Source organism: Carcharhinus amblyrhynchos, chromosome 6, assembly GCF_965287045.1.
Source record: "Carcharhinus amblyrhynchos chromosome 6, sCarAmb.v2.hapA, whole genome shotgun sequence".
In the NCBI taxonomy this organism is placed as follows: Eukaryota; Metazoa; Chordata; class Chondrichthyes; order Carcharhiniformes; family Carcharhinidae; genus Carcharhinus; species Carcharhinus amblyrhynchos.
Window position 1 is genome coordinate 54392476 of NC_137329.1, and position 20473 is coordinate 54412948.

Here is a 20473-nt window from a genome sequence, read left to right on the forward strand (position 1 = left end):
TATGGTTGAATTTAAAATACAGATGAAGCATGAGAAGGTAAAATCCGAAAGCACTGTCTTCTGTTTAAACAAAGGAGACTACAAAGGGATGAGGGACGTGTTGGCTAAGGTAGACTGGGAGCAAAAGCTTTAAGGTGGGACAACTGAGGAACAGTGGAGGACTTTCAAAACTATCTTTTACAGTACTCAGCAAACTTGTATACCAGTGATAAAGAAGGATCGTAGAAAAAGAGATAATCAGCCATGGATATCTATGAAAGTAAAGGAGGGTATCAAGGTGAAAGAAAATGCATACGAAGTGGCAAAGATTGGTGGGAACCTAGAGGAACATTGGAACCTAGAGGACTGGGGAATCTTTAAAGGTCAACAGAAAGCCACAAAAAAAGCTACAAAGAAAAGTAAGATGGATTATGAGAGTAAACTAGCTCAAAATATAAAAACAGATAGCAAAAGTTTCTATAAATATATAACATGAAAAAGAGTGGCTAAAGTAAACATTGGTCCTTTAGTGGATGAGAAGGGGGATGTAATAACTGGAAATGAGAAAATGGCTGAGGCATCAAACAGGTATTTTGTGTCAGTCTTCACCGCAGAAGTCACGAATAACATGCCAAAAATTGATGACAGGAAGGCTATAGCAGGTGAGGACCTAGAAACTATCATTGTCATGAAAGAGGTAGTGTTGGGCAAGTTAATGGGGCCAAAGGTAGACAAGTCTCCCAGTCCTGATGGAATGCATCCCAGGGTACTAAAAGAGAAAGGGAGAAATAGTAAATGCGCTAGTGGTAATTTACCAAAATTCACAAGACCCGCAGACCAGTAAATAGCAAATGTGACGCCGCTGTTTAAAAATGGAGGTAGACAAAAGGCGCATAACTAAAGGCCGGTTAGCTTAACTTCTGTAGTAGGGAAAATGCTTGAATCTATAATCAAGGAAGAAAAGCAAGACATAGAATCCCTACATTACACAAAGAGGCCATTCGGCCAATCGAGTCTGCACCGACCACAATCCCACCCATGCCATACCCACATATTTACCCACTAATCCCTCTAACCTATGCATCTCAGGACACTAAGGGCAATTTTAGCATGGCCAATCAACCTAACCCGCACATCTTTGGACTGTGGGAAGAACCCAGAGCACCTGGAGGAAACACACACAGACACGAGGAGAATGTGCAAACTCTACACAGACAGTGACCGAAGCCAGGAATCAAACCCAGGTCCCTGGAGCTGTGAAGCAGCAGTGCTAACCACTGTGCTATCATGCTGCCTGGCACGAAATATAAAATATTCCATTGGTAAGACACAGAATGGGTTCATGAAGGGGAGGTTATGTTTGACTGGCTTGTTGGAATTCTTTGAGAACATTATATGTGCAGTGGATAATGGGGAACCTCTGGATGTGGTGTGTCTGGATTTCCAGAAGGTATTTGACAAGGTGCCGCACCAAAGATTGCTACATAAGGTTAACATGCATGGTGTTACAGTTAATGTATTAGCATGGATAGAGAATTGGTTAACTAACAGAAATCCTTCCATTGTTTGCTGGAGCAGACGAGTGAAGGAGCAGAGAGACAGCTAAGATTTTACCTGTTAAAAACCAGTTTAAAATAAGTTTAAAGCACTTTGTTCTTTGTAGAACTTTTTAAAGCATTTATTTATTGTATTTACTGCTTTAAGAATTCTGAGGGAGTGGTTAGCAGGCAGTTGTGGTTCATCAGATTTAAATCAGCGCCAGGTTTAAAAGGAGGCCTGGTGTAGACAGCGGGCAGCGTCTGAGCGGGCAGCGGAGTGAGAGGGAAGCAGAGTGAGCTACTAGGGCTTAATATCAAAAAGGGCTGGAAGGAAAAAAGGCCAGGTGAGTTGGTTTGAAAAACAAAAAAAAACAAAAAAAAACAAAAAAAAACAAAAAAACAAAAAAAAAAATTTTTTTCAAAACTACAACAGTAAATAATGGAGGGGCATGTGATGTGTGGTTTCTGTATGATGTGGGAACTGGTGGACCCTAGGGTTCATACCAGTGACCATGTCTGCAGTAAGTGCAGGTTGCTGGAGGAGCTCCAGCTCAGGGTAAATGAGCTGGCGTCTGAGCTACAGACACTGAGGCTCATCAAGGGGAGAGAGGGTGCCATTGTCAATGGGGTGCAAGTGACATCCACCCCCCCTAGACTGGCTAACTCTAAGGGTCAGGGACAAGAGGGGGCTACTGGGAAGAGGAAGGGGGGTGAGGAGCGGAGGCCTCAGCCTCTTAATCTGCATAACAGGTTTGAGGTTCTTGCTTCCAAGTTGGACGAGAACGAGGCAGGTGAGGTTGGTGAGCAAGCTGCACACGGTACAGTGCTGCAGCAGGACATAGGCAAAGAGAAAAGGAAAAGGAACGTAGTAGTGATTGGGGATAGTGGGGTGAAGGGCATTGACACTGTCCTTTGTCACAATGACAAAGTGCACAGAAGGGTGTGTTGTCTGCCTGGTGCTCGGGTACGGGATGTCGCAGCTGGGCTGCAAAGGAACCTGGAGTGGGAGGGTGAGAATCCGGTCGTTGTGGTACATGTGGGTGCCGGCGACGTAAGCAAAATGCAGACTGAGGATCTGGGGAGGGAGTATGAAAAGCTTGGAATGGAATTAAAAAGTAGAACCGACAAGGTGGTTATCTCTGGACTACTGCCTGAACCGAGTGTAGATGGGCGTAGGGTTGACATGATTAAGGAAGTGAATGGGTGGCTCAGGGATTGGTGTGGGAGGAATGGGTTTGAATTTATGGGGCATTGGCACCAGTATTGGGGTAGGTGGGACCTGTTCGGGAGGGATGGGGTTGGTCTGAACCGTGCTGGGACCAGAGTGCTGGCGAATCGAGTAAAGAGGACTGTAGACAGGGCTTTAAACTAATTAGGGGGGGGGAGGGTGTGAGGGTAGGTGACCTTACGAGGTCTAAAGTTAAGGAGAGTGTACATGTAAGGGAAGAGGCCGAGGATGTCCCAATAATAGAGGGAGTAGGGGGCGTGAGTATAGTTGGTGGCGTTGCGGCAAATAGGGTCCAGGTGAAGGCTGGGATGAAAGCATTTTATCTGAATGCACGAAGCATTCGGAATAAAGTGGATGAGCTGATGGCGCAGATCGACACAAATGGATACGATCTGGTGGCCATTACAGAGACGTGGCTGCAGGGTGACAGGGACTGGGAGCCGAATGTACAGGGCTATCAAGTGTTTAGGAAGGATAGACAGGAGGGAAAAGGGGGGGGCGTAGCTCTGCTGATTAAGGATAGCATCACGGTGGTAGCAAGGGATGATATTGGAGCCAAGGAGCAGAGGGTGGAATCGTTGTGGGTGGAGATTAGGAACAGCAAAGGGAGGAAGACGCTGGTGGGTGTCGTCTATAGGCCCCCAAATAATGATCTGGAGGTGGGGCGGGCTGTTAACGCGCAAATAAGTGTGGCGTGCAGGAATGGGACGGCCGTAGTTATGGGGGATTTCAATCTGCATATTGATTGGTCGACCCATGTTGGACATGGGGGGCTCGAGGAAGAGTTCTTGGAATGCTGCCGGGATAGTTTCCTCGAACAGTGTGTGTTGGAGCCGACGAGGGAGCGAGCTATCTTGGATCTGGTGCTATGTAATGAAGCGGGTAGAATTAGGGACCTTGTGGTGAAGGATCCTCTTGGGGAGAGTGATCATTGTATGGTGGAGTTTCTGGTGCAGATGGAGGAGGAGAAAGTGGGTTCCCGGACACGCGTCCTTTGTTTGAATAGAGGGAAATACGGTAGGATGAGAGAAGAATTGGCGAATGTGGACTGGGAGAGCGCGTTGGAGGGAGGGTCTGTTGAGGAGCAGTGGAGGATCTTTAAGGAGATCTTTCTTGGTGCTCAACGGAAATTTATTCCGATGGTCAAAAAGGATAGTAAGAGGAGAGGTAATAAGCCGTGGATAACGAAGGAGGTGAAGGAAAGTGTTAAACTAAAAGCGGAGGAATTTAGAGTAGCTAAGAGTAGTGGGCGAGAAGAGGATTGGGAGAGGTTTAAATGTCAACAAAGATTGACAAAGAAGTTGATAAGGAAGGGTAGGAGAAACTATGAAGCTGGGCTAGCGCTTAATATAAAAAAGGATAGCAAGAGTTTTTATAAATATATAAAAAGGAAGAGGCTGGCTAGGGTGAATGTTGGTCCTTTAGAGGATGAGAAAGGGGACCTAGTGGTAGGGGATGGGGATATGGCTAAGGTATTGAATAACTTTTTTGTTTCTGTCTTCACGGAGGAGGACGTGAATAATTTGCCGGGTGTTAGCGATAGAAAGGTGGTAGGACTGGAGGGTCTTAATGACATTACTGTTACTAGAAAGGCGGTGCTCGACAGACTGGAGGGGCTGATTGTGGACAAGTCCCCAGGACCGGATGGAATGCATCCGAGGGTTCTGAAAGAAATGGCGGAGGTGATAGTGGATGCCTTGGTGGTTATTTTCCAAACATCGCTGGATTCCGGGGAAGTGCCGGATGATTGGAAAACGGCTAATGTTACGCCGTTGTTTAAGAAGGGTGCCAGGCAAAAGGCGGGGAATTATAGGCCGGTTAGTTTAACATCTGTGGTAGGTAAAATGTTAGAATCTGTCATTAAGGAGGAAATTGCGAGGCATCTTGAAGGGAATTGCTTGATAGAGCAGACGCAGCACGGTTTCATTAAAGGGAAGTCGTGTCTGACAAATTTACTGGAGTTCTATGAGGATGTGTCTAGGGCGGTGGATAGAGGAGAGCCAGTGGATGTGGTCTTTCTAGATTTTCAGAAAGCGTTTGACAAAGTGCCTCACAAGAGGTTATTGCAGAAGGTCGAGGGACATGGAGTTGGGGGTAGGGTGTTAGCGTGGATAGAGGATTGGTTGTCAAATAGGAGGCAGAGAGTGGGGGTCAACGGGTGCTATTCGGATTGGCGGATGGTGACTAGTGGAGTGCCCCAGGGGTCGGTGCTGGGACCTCAGCTTTTTACCATTTATATAGATGATCTGGAGGAGGGAACCGAGTGTAGGGTGTCGAAATTTGCTGATGACACCAAGATTGGGGGAACGGCAAATTGTGCGGAGGGTGTGGAGAGTCTGCAGAAGGATCTAGATAGGCTGGGCGAATGGGCCAGGAAATGGCAAATGGAATTTAATGTTGGCAAGTGTGAGGTGGTCCACTTTGGTAGGAAAAATGGTAGGAAGGACTATTACTTACGAGGCGAAAAACTGCAGCAGGCGACGGTGCAGAGGGACCTCGGGGTCCTTGTGCATGAGTCGCAAAAACCCAGCTTGCAGGTGCAGCAGGTGGTCAGGAAGGCGAATGGGATGCTGGCCTTCATAGCGAAGGGGATTGAATATAAAAGTAGGGAGGTCTTGCTGCAGCTGTATAGGGCATTGGTGAGGCCGCAACTGGAGTACTGTGTGCATTTTTGGGCGCCGCACCTGCGCAAAGATATTTTGGCCTTGGAGGGAGTGCAGAGGAGGTTTACTAGGCTGATACCGGAGTTGAGGGGGTTGAGCTATGAGGAGAGGCTGAATAAACTGGGCTTGTACTCGTTAGAGTTTAGAAGAATGAGAGGAGATCTCATTGAGACGTATAAGATGATGAATGGGATGGATAGGATAGAGGTGGAGAGACTCTTCCCGCTCAGAAAGGACAGTAGGACTAGGGGGCACAGCCTCAAGATAAAAGGGGGGCGGTTTAGAACGGAGTTGAGGAGGAACTTCTTCACTCAAAGGGTGGTGAATCTCTGGAATTCTCTGCCCATTGAAGTGGTGGAGGCTGCCTCGCTAAATATTTTTAAGACGCGGGTTGATGGGTTTTTGATAGGAGAGGGGATTAAGGGTTATGGGGAGAGGGCGGGAAAGTGGAACTGAGCAGCGACAGATTAGCCATGATCTTATTGAATGGCGGGGCAGGCTCGAAGGGCTGGATGGCCTACTCCTGCTCCTATTTCCTATTTCTTATGTTCATAGAGTGGGGGCAAATGGTTGTTTTCCTGGTTGGCGATCAGTGACTAATTGTGTGCCTCAGGGATCAGTATTGGGACTGCAATTGTTTACGATTTACGTAGATGATTTGGAGATGGGAACTAAGTGTAGTGTGTCAAAATTCGCAGATGACACTAAAATGAGTGGCAGAGCAAAGCGTGCAGAGGATGCTGCACATCTGCAAAGGGATATAGATAGTCTAAGTGAGTGGGCGAGGGTCTGGCAGATGGAGTACAATGTTGGTAAATGTGAGGTCATCCATTTTGGTAGGAATAACAGCAAAATGGACTATTATTTAAATGGTAAAAAATTACAGCATGCTGCTGTGCAGTGGGACCTTGTGCATGAATCACAAGAAGTTGGTTTGCAGGTGCAGGAGGTAATTAAGAAGGCCAATGGAATTTTGTCCTTCATTGCTAGAGATGGAGTTTAAAAAGGGCAAGGTTTGTTGCAGCTGTATAAGGTGCTGGTAAGGCCACACCTGGAGTACTGTGTACAGTTTCGATCTCCTTATTTGAGAAAGGAAACTGGCACTGAAGGAGGTGCAGAGGAGATTCACTAGGTTGCTTCCGGAGTTGAGAGGGTTGGTTTAGGAAGAGACACCGAATAGACTACACCTCTATTCACTGGAATTCAGAAGAACAAGGGGAGATCTTATAGGAACATATAAGATTATGAAGGAAATAGATAAGATAGAAGCAGGGAAGTTGTTTCCACTGGCAGGTGAAGCTAGAACTAGGGGGCATGGTCTCAAAATAGTAAGAAGCAGATTTAGGACTGAGTTGAGGAGGAACTTCTTCACACAAAAGGTTGTGAATCTGTGGAATTTCCTGCCCAGTGAAGCAGTTGAGGCTTCCTCATTGAATATTTTTAAGGCAAGGATAGATAAATTTGTGAACAGTAGAGGAATTAAGGGTTATGGTGAGCGGGCGGGTAAGTGGAACTGAGTCTAAGAAGAGATCAGCCATGATCTTATTGAATGGCGGAACAGGCTCAAGAGGCCAGATACCTACTCCTGCTCCGAGTTCCTATGTTCCCCCTCACTGATCTCAGGCAGAGTGGTAGATATCATCCCTTTTCCTCAACCGATCTCAGTCAGAGTGGCAGTGGACCCCGCTTCCCGCTCCCCCTCACTGATCTCAAGCAAAGAGCCATCAGACGCTCGGCACTTACCGCCTCACTAACTGGAGGACCCGAATCAGACTTCTGTGCATCATGTCTGTTTCACACTAATTCTGGATGGGTGAATGCGGTGGTAAAAGGGGAAGTGCCAATAAGGTTGGGCGTGCAGCCCATTAAGTCAATTTAAATGCATGCAAATACATTTAAATGGCTGTCATACCCATTTCAGGCATGTCCCGATGGTGGCCATTTTCAGGCCCTGGTACGGGGCGGGGGACCAGCGCAGAGGGAAGTGCGGATTGCACTACTCACCTCAACGCACAACTTTACCTAGTTTTTGTGCCTGAAAACATTTGCAATTTGATGGTAAAATCAAGATCCTAGTTAACTTTAGAAAAAAGACTCTGTTTTGACCTGTTTTGATAAAGTAAATTTGTTTTTCTTTGTAATCTATTAATCACTCTTTCCACACCCTGCCCATACTGGAGCTCAGTTTGCAGGTCTAACCAGAACCAGAAGTGTTGGTGAGGCTGGTCCTGGCACAGCTTTTTAGCCACTGTGGAAGCAGCAATAGTGCTGGCAGTGAGATGATTATTCAGGGAGGGAGTGGTGGAGTCATATGGGTGAGCATTCAGCAAGGCGGGGAGTGGGGGGACAGATGTTGGTAGTGGTGGATTAGACCCTGAGACTGAGGAACATGAGAAAGAAATAAAAGCTTACGTACCTTATGTTGTAGGGTGTAACATATTGGCATGGACAAAAGATTGGCCGGTTAACAGGAAACATAGGCTAGGCATAAGAGAGTCTTTTTTTGGTTGGCAAGATATAACGAATGCTGTGCCACAGGGGTCAGTGCTGGGGCCTCAATTTTGTACAAATGATATAAATGACTTGGATGAAGGGACCAAAGGTATGGTTGTTAAACTTACTATTGACTTGATGATAGGTTTGAAAATAAGATGTAAAGAGGACACAAGGAGGGTACAAAGGGATATAGGTTGGTTAAGTGAGTGGGCAAAGAAAAGGAAAAATGGATTATAATATGGGAAAATGCAAAATTTTCCAATTTTGCAGGAAAAATAAAAAATGTATGTTATCTAAATGGTAGAGGTTGCAAAGCTCTGAGATGCACATTGGTCTGGGTATCTTAGAGTACAAATTGCAAAAGGTTAGTTTGCACATTTAGCAAGTAATTAGGCAAGCTAATAGAATGTTATCTTGTTCATTATAAGCGAAATTGAATCCAAAATTCAGGGAGATTATGCTATGCTCCAGTTATGTAGGGCATTGGTGAGACCATATTTGGAGGACTGTATACAGTATTGATCTCCTTATTTAAGGAAATATGTAAATGCATTGGAAGCAGTTCAAAGAAGATTTACTACACGAATACCCGGAACAGGCAGGATGGCTTATTAAGAAGGTTAGACAGGCTAGGCCTATATCCACTGGCGTTTACAAGACTAAGAGATGATTTGATTGAAACATACGAGATCCTAGGTGATCATGACAAAGTGGATGCGAAGAGGAAGTCTCCTCTTGAAAGAAGATCTAAAACTACGGTCATATTTAAAATTAAGGAGTCACCCATTTAAGACCAAGATGAGGAAAATGTTTTTTTCTCTGAGCATCGTGAGTCTTTGGAACTCTCAAAAAGTGGTGGAAGCAGAGTCTTTGAATATTTTTAAGGCAGAGGTAGATAGATTCCTGATGAACAAGGGACTGAAAGGTACAGGGGTAAGTGGGACTTGAGTTGAGGTTAGAATCAGATTAGCCATGGATTCGTTAGATGGCAGAGCAGAATTGAATGGCCGAGAGGCCTACTCCTGCTGTTAATTCATATGAACTTAGGGGCGTGGGGTGGAATTTAAACCCTGAGATTGGATGTTGGGGGAGAGAAACAGAGAGAGAGTTTAGACCTAGAGGCTCTGGGTGGGGAGGGGAGATTGGAGGCAAGATTTTAGACCCTAAGACTTGCGGAGTAGTTAAGTGGAAAGTGCAGACTTCGAGATTAAAATTAATTAAGAATTGATGGAGTCTGATAGGTGCTCTTAAGCATACTGTATGGCGGAATGATATTTTGATCTAAATGAAAATGACTGAATAAATTCAGATATTATTTAAGTAATAAATTTGCTTCTATTTTTCAATGCAGGTTGCTGAGCACATTGGATCGTGTTGAGCGTACTTGACAGCTTTGAATACACTCAAAGTCTTCAAATGCCTTTTGCCATTTCCATATATATGATGCCCAAGATGGCAAAGCACAGTTGATCTACCATCAAACTCATTCCAAATTAGTTTGATGTGAAATGATCATTGATAGTATTTGAGCACACTGAAGGCAAAAGTGACATCAATATTTTTGGGTAGGGCAATTACAACTCAATGCTTCCTGCTGGATTTGGGCTCTTTGTTGATAAAGAAATGACTCTTCATTCGTGCCAATCTTGTAATCAATATCATTTCTTTCTATCTTTTCACCTTTGATGGATCAGCTCCATTGGGATTGATCCTTTAAAGGTGAATAACAGAGACAATTACTTCATCACTGAAAGAAGCTGTCAGTAGATTCTGGCCCACTGTCGACCAATCCTTTGATCCAGGAAATCTCCAGTTCCGCTACCAAACTCAAATCCTCAGACTGATCATTGAACCTGAACACTTATTTGATTAACTTTCCTCACTGTCTGTTAAAACTGCACTCAGCGTTCACTCTATCCATCAATGCCACTCATGTCTTTCTATCTTATTACTCTCCAGCTGCCATAACCCCTGTGCAATGTGGCCCTAAACCATTCATCAGCTGTATCAGCATGTTAACTCAATGAATTCCTTGCCCAACCAAGCTGCACCAAACCTACTCTTACCTCCACGTTATCCCTGGGAATATTCCATGGGTAACCACGGGCTTCAGCTTATCCTGCCAATTTCCTCTTTCCATTCCTGATTTCTTTCCCATCAGCACTTGACAGGTTTAGTTTATTATTTTTCACCTGCAATTGTTACTGATTACAGATTTTTATTTGGGAATAAATATCTTTCAGGTGGGAACTCATTTCTTCACCATTAAGATTAAAGGAATTGAGGTATCCCATTTTTCCACATATCTGACACTTAAGGCTGGCTTTTTGTAGAGTCGTGTTGACTCTGGCGGCCTTTAAAAGTGTTGCGAAGGGCCTGATTCTGGGATTTTGACCCCTGTTCCCGGTATAGCAATTATCGGCAGTCTGATTAAGGAAGAGAGGAATGACCCCGTCCCCTGAACTCTTAACCTGGCCTGTTCCATTGTGGCTGCACACACACACACATGTATGCTTGCACACACGCGTGCACACACCCTCTTCATGCCTATGCACTATAGAACCAAGAAGCCATGTAACAATTGTAAATTTTTTAAATGCACTGAGAAAAAAAATTCAAAAATCTGCCTGAAGAAAACTGCTGCTCTTACAATCCTATAAAGCTGTACCTCACTTCACACCTCTTAACCGTGCCCAAGTAAAAATACATTGACATAAATGGTTCAAAAAAATAATAATTTATCATAAACTCATAGTGATGTTAATAAATCAACTCAAACTTTCCACCTCCACCTGTGAAAACAGACCCCTACCTAGCCAGTCATTAGTGTTCAGTCAAAAATTCATAATGAGGCAGTGAACTGAATCAACAGGAACAGATTGTTACAGTATTTTTTGACTCTTAGATCTATAGTGCCTACTGCATAAATAGGGATGCAGAATGTGGGGGCGGCGGGGGTGGGGGGGGGGCGGTGTTGCGGTGTGGTAAAGGAGGGATACGGGAAGTGGTGGAGTTGAGAGAATGTGAAGGTTAGAGGGACTAACAACCTTTCATGTAAGTGGGACCAGGTTGAGCGAACACAGGCAAGCATACTCACCGACATTCCTCTATGGCCACATCCAAACTGTTTCCAGGTTTGGCAGGTCCAATTTGAACCTTTCCCCGCCTCCCTGGAGTGAATATAGTGGGTGCAGTGGCTATTTGTATAGAGATGGTTCTACTAAGACTGAAAATTTCCTTACTCTAGTTTTCTGCCTTAAAGGTAAAAATCTAGCCCTTAGTTGTGAAGGCAGCTCTTATTGTTCATCACATTGAAAACTAATTTAGTTTTTTTTATATAACAATGGATCTCTGGAATTGTAGGATACTGACTGTGGTACTGGACTAGTTATCCAGAAACCATAGGCAGGATTTTATTGATGGCTTAATTCCCAAGATCAGCACAAAATTTGTGGGCCGTCTCTTAATTGGCATCCGCCAAGTCTGCCATCCAATTAAACAAGATTACCTCTCTACACTGCGAGCCCAGAGAGTCCACAGCTTCAGCATTGCCAGTGCAAGGTTACTGCTCCTAAGGTTACAGGAATAATGACAGTGCACCTCCATTTTCCAAAAAAACATTTCTGTGGAAGCAAAGAAGTAATCTGGTGATTAGAGGACTGAACCTTCCATCAGTTGCCCTCAGGGTTGTGGTACCATTCAGGGTACCCACCTTGGACAACAGAACCTCCAAATGCGAAGGCAGAAAGCCCCTTGTACCAGGAAACTGCTGGAATATTGTCTCCAATGCAGTGTCCTCCCCACATGGTGAGGGGTGATCCCGGCACCAGCAAAATGCCATTCAGCTCCAAAAAGGTGGTAACAGTACAAGTGTTGAATTGTTGTGAAACAAGAACTGATTTTACCTTTTGGTGACTCCGTTCACATACCAATGGGGCTCACTCTGAAATGGTCCAGTAAACGCTTCACGTGTATTGTAGCAACCACCTCGAATGGTTCAAGAAGGTAGTTCAAAATCACCTTTCCTTGGCAAATAAGGGGCAATAATTGCCTTGACAGCAATATCCACTATCTGAAATTTGTTTTTTTAAATATACAAAACAGAACATGTATCAGAAATAACTTCATTAGGATGAAGCAGTCATTCGTTGCTATTCTTCACAATGTTGTTTGCAACATGAGCCACAGTGTAGAAGCTTCATCCAAGTTACTATAAAATTTTACAAGTGAGCTGATATGCCAGGCCCAGGCAAGTAGCAATTAATGAAATGATTCCACGATCTGGACGCATCATTCTTTCTTTGAACTATCACTGCTGAAGCCCTTCAGATGAGAAATATATATGGCAAAGCTGTTCTTCAAGACGTAGCTTCAGTTCAATATGACGGACTATTTGAACCAGCACATAGACTCTGTGATTGAGCTTTTCTTCTTCAATACCTGAGCATAAAAGCCTCTCCCACTGGGAGCACCAAGCCTTTAAAATTAATGATGGAGAATTGTGCGCACTTTGTCTCTGCGTTTGTCGCAGGTGCTCCCTTCAGATACCTAGGCATTGAAGACAAAAACCTGGCCTTAAAGGTTAATTAAAGATCATCAATCATGCATCAGGAAGTCTATAAATAGACTGTTTACACCAGTATTGCAGATTGTTGAACTGCCTGAGAAGAATCTTCTGGAAAATATATTGTTACGAAAGATGGACTTCAGTTGGTTATGTTTTTACATCAAGGTTTAATTCAAGGTAAATGGAGTAGTTTGGAGAGAGAGATGTGACCGCTCTGCTAAATCTGGCAAACCCACATTACCTGCTGTTATAGATCCAGGAACTCAAGTCAAAACTCATTAAAAGTAGGGTGTAAGTTTTAACACCTGGATAGGAAGGAGGAAGCAGCTGGTCTTGATAAATTCAGACTCAGGCTTTCGGAGTCGGTCAGACAAAGAAATGTTAGGAAAATAGCCTACAACAGGTGCTGCCAGGCCAAGCAGAGCGCTGCTGAAGACAGATAACCTATTGGAAGAAATAAGGTTTATGGAAGACAAAGGAGTCACCAGAAGATGTTTTGCGACTGGAAGTCCATTTTATTATGCTGAAAACATTCAGTTTGTTTTAAAACACTGAACAATACACTTTGGTGGAGTAGTAAGAAGGTTGAGATTTTATACACACGGCAACCGATGGAATCTTCTGCTCTCAAATGTGGCAAGCTTGCACGTGGAAAAAGCATTAACTTGGGCAGGGTGATGGTGTGCCTCAACCCTACCAGCTTCCCGCCTCCAGGACAGGAAGGCCTATGGTCAATGCTCCCACCCTGTTGCCAGTAGAAGACTTAAAATGGCCATTTAATTGCTACTTAAGAGCTTCATCCTGCCACTGCTGCGATTAACCCAATTGCAAGTGGGCCAGTCATCATACAGAATACACGACTAGTGAACCTGTACAGGTCATGGCGAGGTTCCCTGGTCAAAGAAAATCAGTACCTGATGGAGCGAATGGATATTGAAAAGAGGACAGACTGCTGAAAGCCACATCACTACCTTTAATTCTGACCCTCCTGCACCACTCTCCTTGTGCCGCCCCCCACCCACTCACCGCCCACCCTCACCCCCCTCCTCACACACTCAGTGAAATACATCCCTCCCTGCAACATTACTAACCTGTATCCTGGGTCCTACATGGTCCTGGCACTCTGGTGCCAGATCTTCTTGCAGCTGCCACAGCCACCTCAGTGGCACTGCTGAGCACAAGAGCTGCCAGCTTCTGATTAGCTGGCTGCTCTCGCTGGGTGGGACATCTTCCCCTGGGGTCTTGAATCCAAGGGAAGGCCCACAAGTAGCCTTATCATTGCCTGATTGGTGTGTCGTTCAGTAGGCCTTCCTGAATTAGCTTTTTCCTATTTGGTCAGATTTAGTGAATATTTGTTCCAAATCAGCTACTGACATTGTTTTCTATATTTCATTTATCAGCTCCTGAACACATTGGAAGAATGCCAGTGACTTGCTTTTTTTTTGTGCTCCATAGCATTATAGAGCAGCATCTGCCATAAAAGGTAGATTGTAAGTGTAGAAATTACAAATTAATATCAATTTCCAAGAAAAAACTACTTTGAATTTATTTGATAATTCTTTGGCTCCACAGATTAGAGGGAACAACATTGGGGAGCATGTCTTATTTCAATTAAAAATCTGTCTGCTGAAGATACTGAACTAGTTTTATGTGCTTTTCCTCTCTGATCCTCACCTCTGGTTTCCAGGGCAAACTGATTCGAGTCAAGTTCAAAGGCTGTCTGGATCCTCTTTGATAATCATCCAGCTCACCTTGTGAAGGTCTACCATATTTGCTTGGGATGTCCAACTGTCAAATAAAACAGAAGATTAGAACAAACTTGCAACAAGTCCAGAGTTATGTTTTGTTTTAAAAAAAGATAAAAGTTGGGATGACACGGTGGCAATCATGTTATGCCATTTGTCAGATCATCACCATGAAAAGAGCACAACTTTCCTCAATGCGTTTGTCAAACATTTTTGTTTGTGAAAGACCAATCAACCACCATTCAAATCCCTAATATAGAAAACATCAAAAGATGCTTCACAAACATCTGGAGAAAGGGAGAAATATTAGCAGAGATCACCCAAAGGCTCACTTAAAAAAGGGCATGCTTTAGGGAGGATCGTGAAGGAAGAAATGTTGGGAAGAGGGTTACAATTCAAGGAAATAGAGCCCAGGAATGAAGGCAGAACCTCCGAAGGGGTGGCTTTGGGGAGGTAGTGAAGTGAGATGAAACATGAGAGTCTGGGCAGGTGGATGGGGATTGTAGGGCTGAAGGATGTTACAAGGGTATAGAGGGGTGCTGCCAGCGAGGAACTTCAACACAAGGAGTTCTTCCATTATCAGAGCCGAAAGCCAATAATGAGTCCTCATTAATGGATGGTAAGGCCCTGGGCGAGATATTACTGGTGACGATCAATTAAGAGGCCGTGGCCAGATCTGCCATCTAATTGAGGATGGAGGCCTGTCTCTCAGAACTGTCTGCAGATTTTAAATTATGTCAACAAGAAGGATGGATTCTTGAGTGACCTCAATGTCACAAATACATCACATCACTTAGAGACTTCAGACAAAATGTCCATGGCATTCTATTTTTTCATACTTTATGGCTGAACACTTTTCATATTCTCAGTTGCAAGGTTATCACTGCCAATCAAGCTGAAAGGAGAGGGGTTTGTGAGGCTCAGACAATGGGTAACATTGAAATAAGGTAACTTGAAGGATAAAGTCATTGTAGTCGTGTGAAAAAACACTGAATATTTGAAAGCGCGTTTCGTCAAGGCTTTGGATTCCTGCTGTTAACATGCCCAAAGGCTTTATAAAAGTGGAGTGCAGAAAAAGGACTCTTCTCTGAATGGGTTGTTGCGGGGAGAGAGAAAAGGAAACAATTCACAGCTGTCTGATTATATGTTATGAGTTACAGATATTGCTGGAGTTAGGGAGTATGTGGATGAGTATATGGGGTTTTATGGGATTGGGGGTTATAGATAGGTGTTGATGTGATCGGCGCAACTCGTGGGCCGAAGGGCCTGTTTGTGCTGTAGTGTTCTATGTTCTATGTTCTATGTATAATTAATACTTTAACAATTACTGAAAGGACCAAGTGATCACAACATACAAAATTGAGGGCATCAGTTAATGAGGCAGTTTTTTAAAAAAAACCTGCGGCTCAGCTGCCCTTAGACTGGGCTACGACTCCAGCCAAGGCAACAAGCAACATTTCTGTCTTGGCCAATGTTATAATTCATTGCTCATGCACTGAGAAAAGGGAAAATCTAGAGCCAATCCTTCCTTATTATTAGATTTAATCACAAAACTCTTAGAACATGAGAACAAAATGCCTTTTTCGCACCCCCACCAAGGTGAAAAGCAGCTCTTATATACATTTAAGAATAATACCCTAATGTTTCTCCAACTAGTAACAGCTACTCTCACTTCTACCTAGAGCACACACTTCATCGTGACAAGATTGCAACGTTAACATCCAATCATGAGGCTAGCCCTCAGTAAGATACACCCAAGCTCAGCAGCTCACTCTGTGAATTTCAGCAGTGTTGTATTGTAAATCTTTAAGCCAAATGCATAAATGTGTATAGCAGTATTGCAAGAAATTCATTTAATCCTCAAAGTACTCTCAGCACCTTTATAGATATTAGGCGGAATTTAATCCAGGTGATGGGGTTCTTATAATGGACCTGGAAGTTGGCAGGATTTCCAAGTGGGTGAGAAGTGGCTAGCCAAACGTGATCATGCAGTGGCTATCCAATTAAAAGTGGCACGCAGGGCCTATCCAATTTCATTGCGGGGTGAACCTTTTTGCTGTTCTTGTCTCTGTTAAAGATATCTCTGGTGCCTGCAGACAGAATTACTGCTCTGCTACTCAGGCTTTCAACAGAAAAGGTGCAATGAGCGGGCTTGCTTGATAGTACACAACTTGAATATTGCTCAAAAAAGCTTCTTGTCTTCCACTCATTAGGACAAGCGCAAGAGTGTCAAATTCTCTGTGGTGATGCCTCAGCCAATCAGAATTAACTTTAGTATAAATTGTTGTAATCATTTGAAATTTGACATTCTTACATTTGTCCTGATGAGTACAAGATGAAAAGCTTCAGCTATCCATTATTTTTGTAGGTGTATCAACCATGGCCAAGTTGATTATTTTAACCTAATTTTCCATGGACAAGGAGCACTATTTTTTGATTTTGATCCCCACCTGCTCCTTTGAGCTCTCGAGCCCTGCAACACATTTGTAGCACAGTGCTCGAGTTAATTAATTGTGAAGCATTTTGGATTCATCCACATCATCTCACAATGGTTTTGCCTTGGGGTTTCAGATATTAAACAGGAAAGACCTCACAGAATGAAGGTGCTCAAAGGCATATTTCCTTCCCAAGAGAAAGGCACTGGAAAAAATGCACAAGGTACAACCGCTGGTTGGTGGAAACTTGTATTGTAGGTATTGGTCTGATTCAGGTCTTTTCCACGATGCAGAAGTTCAACTTCACCAGTTCTGAAAAATGGGTATTACCATATCATCACCTGCCCAATATGTGGTTTCAGTAACATCTACCGAACTGAATAAAGGATGGAGTATGTAAAATCACATTCCATGTGATTTTGCCCACATTGCACTACTGTTCAGGAGAATTTCTACTCCCATTTGTGTTCACAGCAAGGTGCAGCTACCCAGGCTTATACCATCACTGATCAGAGACTTACATGTTCAGGTAAACTGTGAATAGGAATAGTATGCCAGAATTAACATTCACCCGAACCATGGAAATAGGCAGCTGCAAAGTACTGACTGTGCAGATCTCCCTCAGTACTGATCTAGGATATCTGTCTAGTTCAGATGCTCACCCACTTGAAAAGTGTACTGAGCCAAATTGATACTTCAAATATATTTGTATCACATCATATTCTTAAACATGAAATTAACTCGGTAGTAAATTTTCTAAAAAGTCATCATTCAACTTATAATTTAGGATAACCTTAGGGTCAGACAATCATACAGCATAGAAGGAAATGTTTGATAAGGAAACACACTAAAGGCTACTTAATAAGATACAAACTCATGCTGTTAGGCATAGTATATTAACATGGACACAGGATGGGCTAAATAATAAAAGGAATAGAATGGGCATTTTCAGGTTGGAAACTTGTAACTAGAGGAGTGTCATAGGGATCAGTGGGGGTCACAATTATTTACAATATATATTTATGACTTGGATGAGGGAAGTAATTGTACTATTGCCAAGTTAGTGGATGACACAAAAATAGGTGGGAAGGCAAGTAGTGAGGACAATACAAAGAGTAAACAGGTTAGGTGAGTGGGCAAAAACTTAGCAGATGGAATACAATATAGGAAAATGTGAAGTTATGTACTTTGGTAGGAAGAATAAAGGTACTGAGTATTACTTAAATGATGAAAGACTGCAGAAAGCTGCAGTACGAAATGATTTGGGGTCCTCGTGCATAAATCACAAAAAGATGGCATGCAAGTTCAGCAGGTAATTGGGAAGTAAAAATGGAATGTTGGCTTTTGTTTCAAAGAAAATGGAGTATAAAAATAGAGGGATCTTGCTAAAGCTGGACAAGCACTAGTTAGACCACACCTGGAATACTGTGAACAAGTTTGGCCTCTTATCTAAGGAAAGGTGTACTGCATTAGAAGCAATCCAGAGAAGGTTCGCTAGGTTGATCTCAGGTACGGAGAGATTTCTTTATGAGAAGTTGAGTAGGTTGAGTCTGTATTCATTGGAGTTCAGAAGAATGGGAGGCAATTTTATCAAGATATATAGGAATCTCAGGGCCTTGACACGGTAGATTCTGAGAACTTGCTTCCTCTTGTGGGAGAGTCTAGGACAAGAGGGTATTATCTCAGAGTAAGGAGCCACTCATTTAAGACAGGAATGAGGAGGAACGTCTTCTCTCAGAGGCTAGTAAATCTGTGGAATTCTTTACTGCAAAGAGTTGTGGAGACTGGATTGTTAGGTATATTAAAGGCTGAGGTAGATAGATTTTTAATCAGTCAGGGAATGAAGAGTTCTGGAGATAAGGTGGGAAAGTAGATTGAGGATTATGTCAAATCAGTCATGATTACATTAAATGGCAGGGCAGACTCAATAGGCCGAACGGCCTACTTCTACTCCACGTCTTATAGTTTTTCAGCCCTGGCCCCTTTTAAAATATGTAAAATCCCTTAAACTCTCAAACGCTAGCACAATTCAACAGCCTTTTAATACCTTCTCCTAAAGTTATTATAAATATTGCAACATAAATACTTCCTGTATTACTGCAAGATAAAACAATATATCATTTCATTGAAATACACTGATCTGAATTTGCACAAGAACAAAGCTCACAATGCTAACGCAATCACAGGGGAAATGCTGAGAGTCACTGACGTGTCCTTTTCACAGATAAATAGATGGAATCACAGAATATGATCTCCAGAACATTGGTAACATTACCAGATTTCCGCATAATGGAAACAAAAATGACATATAAATTACAGCAACGAGACAAATCATTCTTCCTGATCAGTCTACGTTGGTGTTAATGCTCCACATGAATCTCCTTCCACCCACATTCATTTAACCCTAGCATCTTATCCTTCTATTCCTTTCTCCCTCACTTACCTATCTAGTTTACCCCAAAATGCGTCAATGCTGGTCTTCTCAATCATTCCATGTGGTAGTAAATTCCACATTCCTACCAGTGTCTGGCTAAAGAAGATTCTCCTGAGATCCTTCCTAATTGAAATGGGCCTTTGAAGATGGCGAGTAGGGAAGAGATGGTGGTGTAAAGCTAATATCACTGGCCTGGTAATCCAAAATCCCAGCCAAATATTCTGGGTTCAAATCCCACCATTGCAGCTGGTAGAATTTAAGTTTAATTAATAAATTTGGAATATAAAGCTTCTCATAGTAAAGGTGACCAGAAACTACCATCCATTGCTGTAAAAACTGGTTCACTAATGTACTCCAGAGGAGGAAAATCTGCCATCCTTGCCTGGTTCTGGCCTACATGACTCCAGAGCCACAGCAATGTGCTTGACTTTTAACTGCTCTGTGAAATGGCCTAACGAGTCACTCAATTTAAGGGTTGGGCAACAGATGCTGGCCTTACCAATGACATCCACATCCCATGAAAGAACGATCAAAAAAATGAGGATGGCTTATATGTTACAAGTGGCATTAGACAGTTTTTTGATGAATACAATAGCAAAGGGAGAAGCTGGGCAAAAAACAGCATTGAACATGATGGAAATATCTCACAGCACTAAATATTGCAGGGAGAAAGCTAAAAAGGCACATCATGGCAAAGCCAGTCAGCATATGAAATATGAATGGACATCTGGCATAAAGAAGCAGAAAAAACCCAATGGACAAATGAATTATAAAAGGAAACTATTTAATAAAACAACCTTATGAAAATTTGCAATATGAAAGTATTTTTATATTTCTCAGTGTGCTGCTTTCATAGAAACAAATATCCACAATGGGTATGTTTATTTAGCGAAATAAAAGATATATTTCATACACACATATATAATCGTTCTTGAAATATATTAATCTCATTAGGGCGTGACTGTGCTTCAAGATTCCCAGACTTGCCAAGTGACAGTACATCTAGTTTTGATCTTTAAAATTCACATTCAAAATCAATCTTTTTAACATTTTTACTGCAATCGCCTTTTATTTAAATTCATTCATGAGACATGGGGTGTTGCCAGCATGTATTGCCCATCCCTAGTTGCTCAAGGGTAGTTGAGAGTCAACCACATTGTTGTGGTTACATGTGGGCCAGGTAAGGACAGCAGATTTCCATCACTAAAGGACATTAGTGAATCAGACGGGTTTTTCGACAATCGACAACAGTTTCATTGTCATTATTAGGTTCTTAATTCCAGATATTTTTATTGAATTCAAATTCCACCATTTGCTATGTCGGGATTCAAACATTAGCTGAGTTTCTGGATTAATACTTCAGCGGTAATACCACTAGGCCATCGCCT

The 20473-nt window shown here is 42.9% G+C and overlaps 1 protein-coding gene across 1 annotated transcript in view; it reads right to left on the reverse strand.

The window, feature by feature from the left end:
- The window catches only part of LOC145343931 (N-acetyl-beta-glucosaminyl-glycoprotein 4-beta-N-acetylgalactosaminyltransferase 1-like), a 720751-nt gene that overhangs the window by 323418 nt on the left and 376860 nt on the right, over window positions 1-20473 (reverse strand). Inside the window, exon 3 of the mRNA XM_080190473.1 lies at window positions 14146-14259. Coding sequence (XP_080046599.1) covers window positions 14146-14259 — 114 coding nt within the window. The remainder of the gene's footprint in view (window positions 1-14145; window positions 14260-20473) is intronic.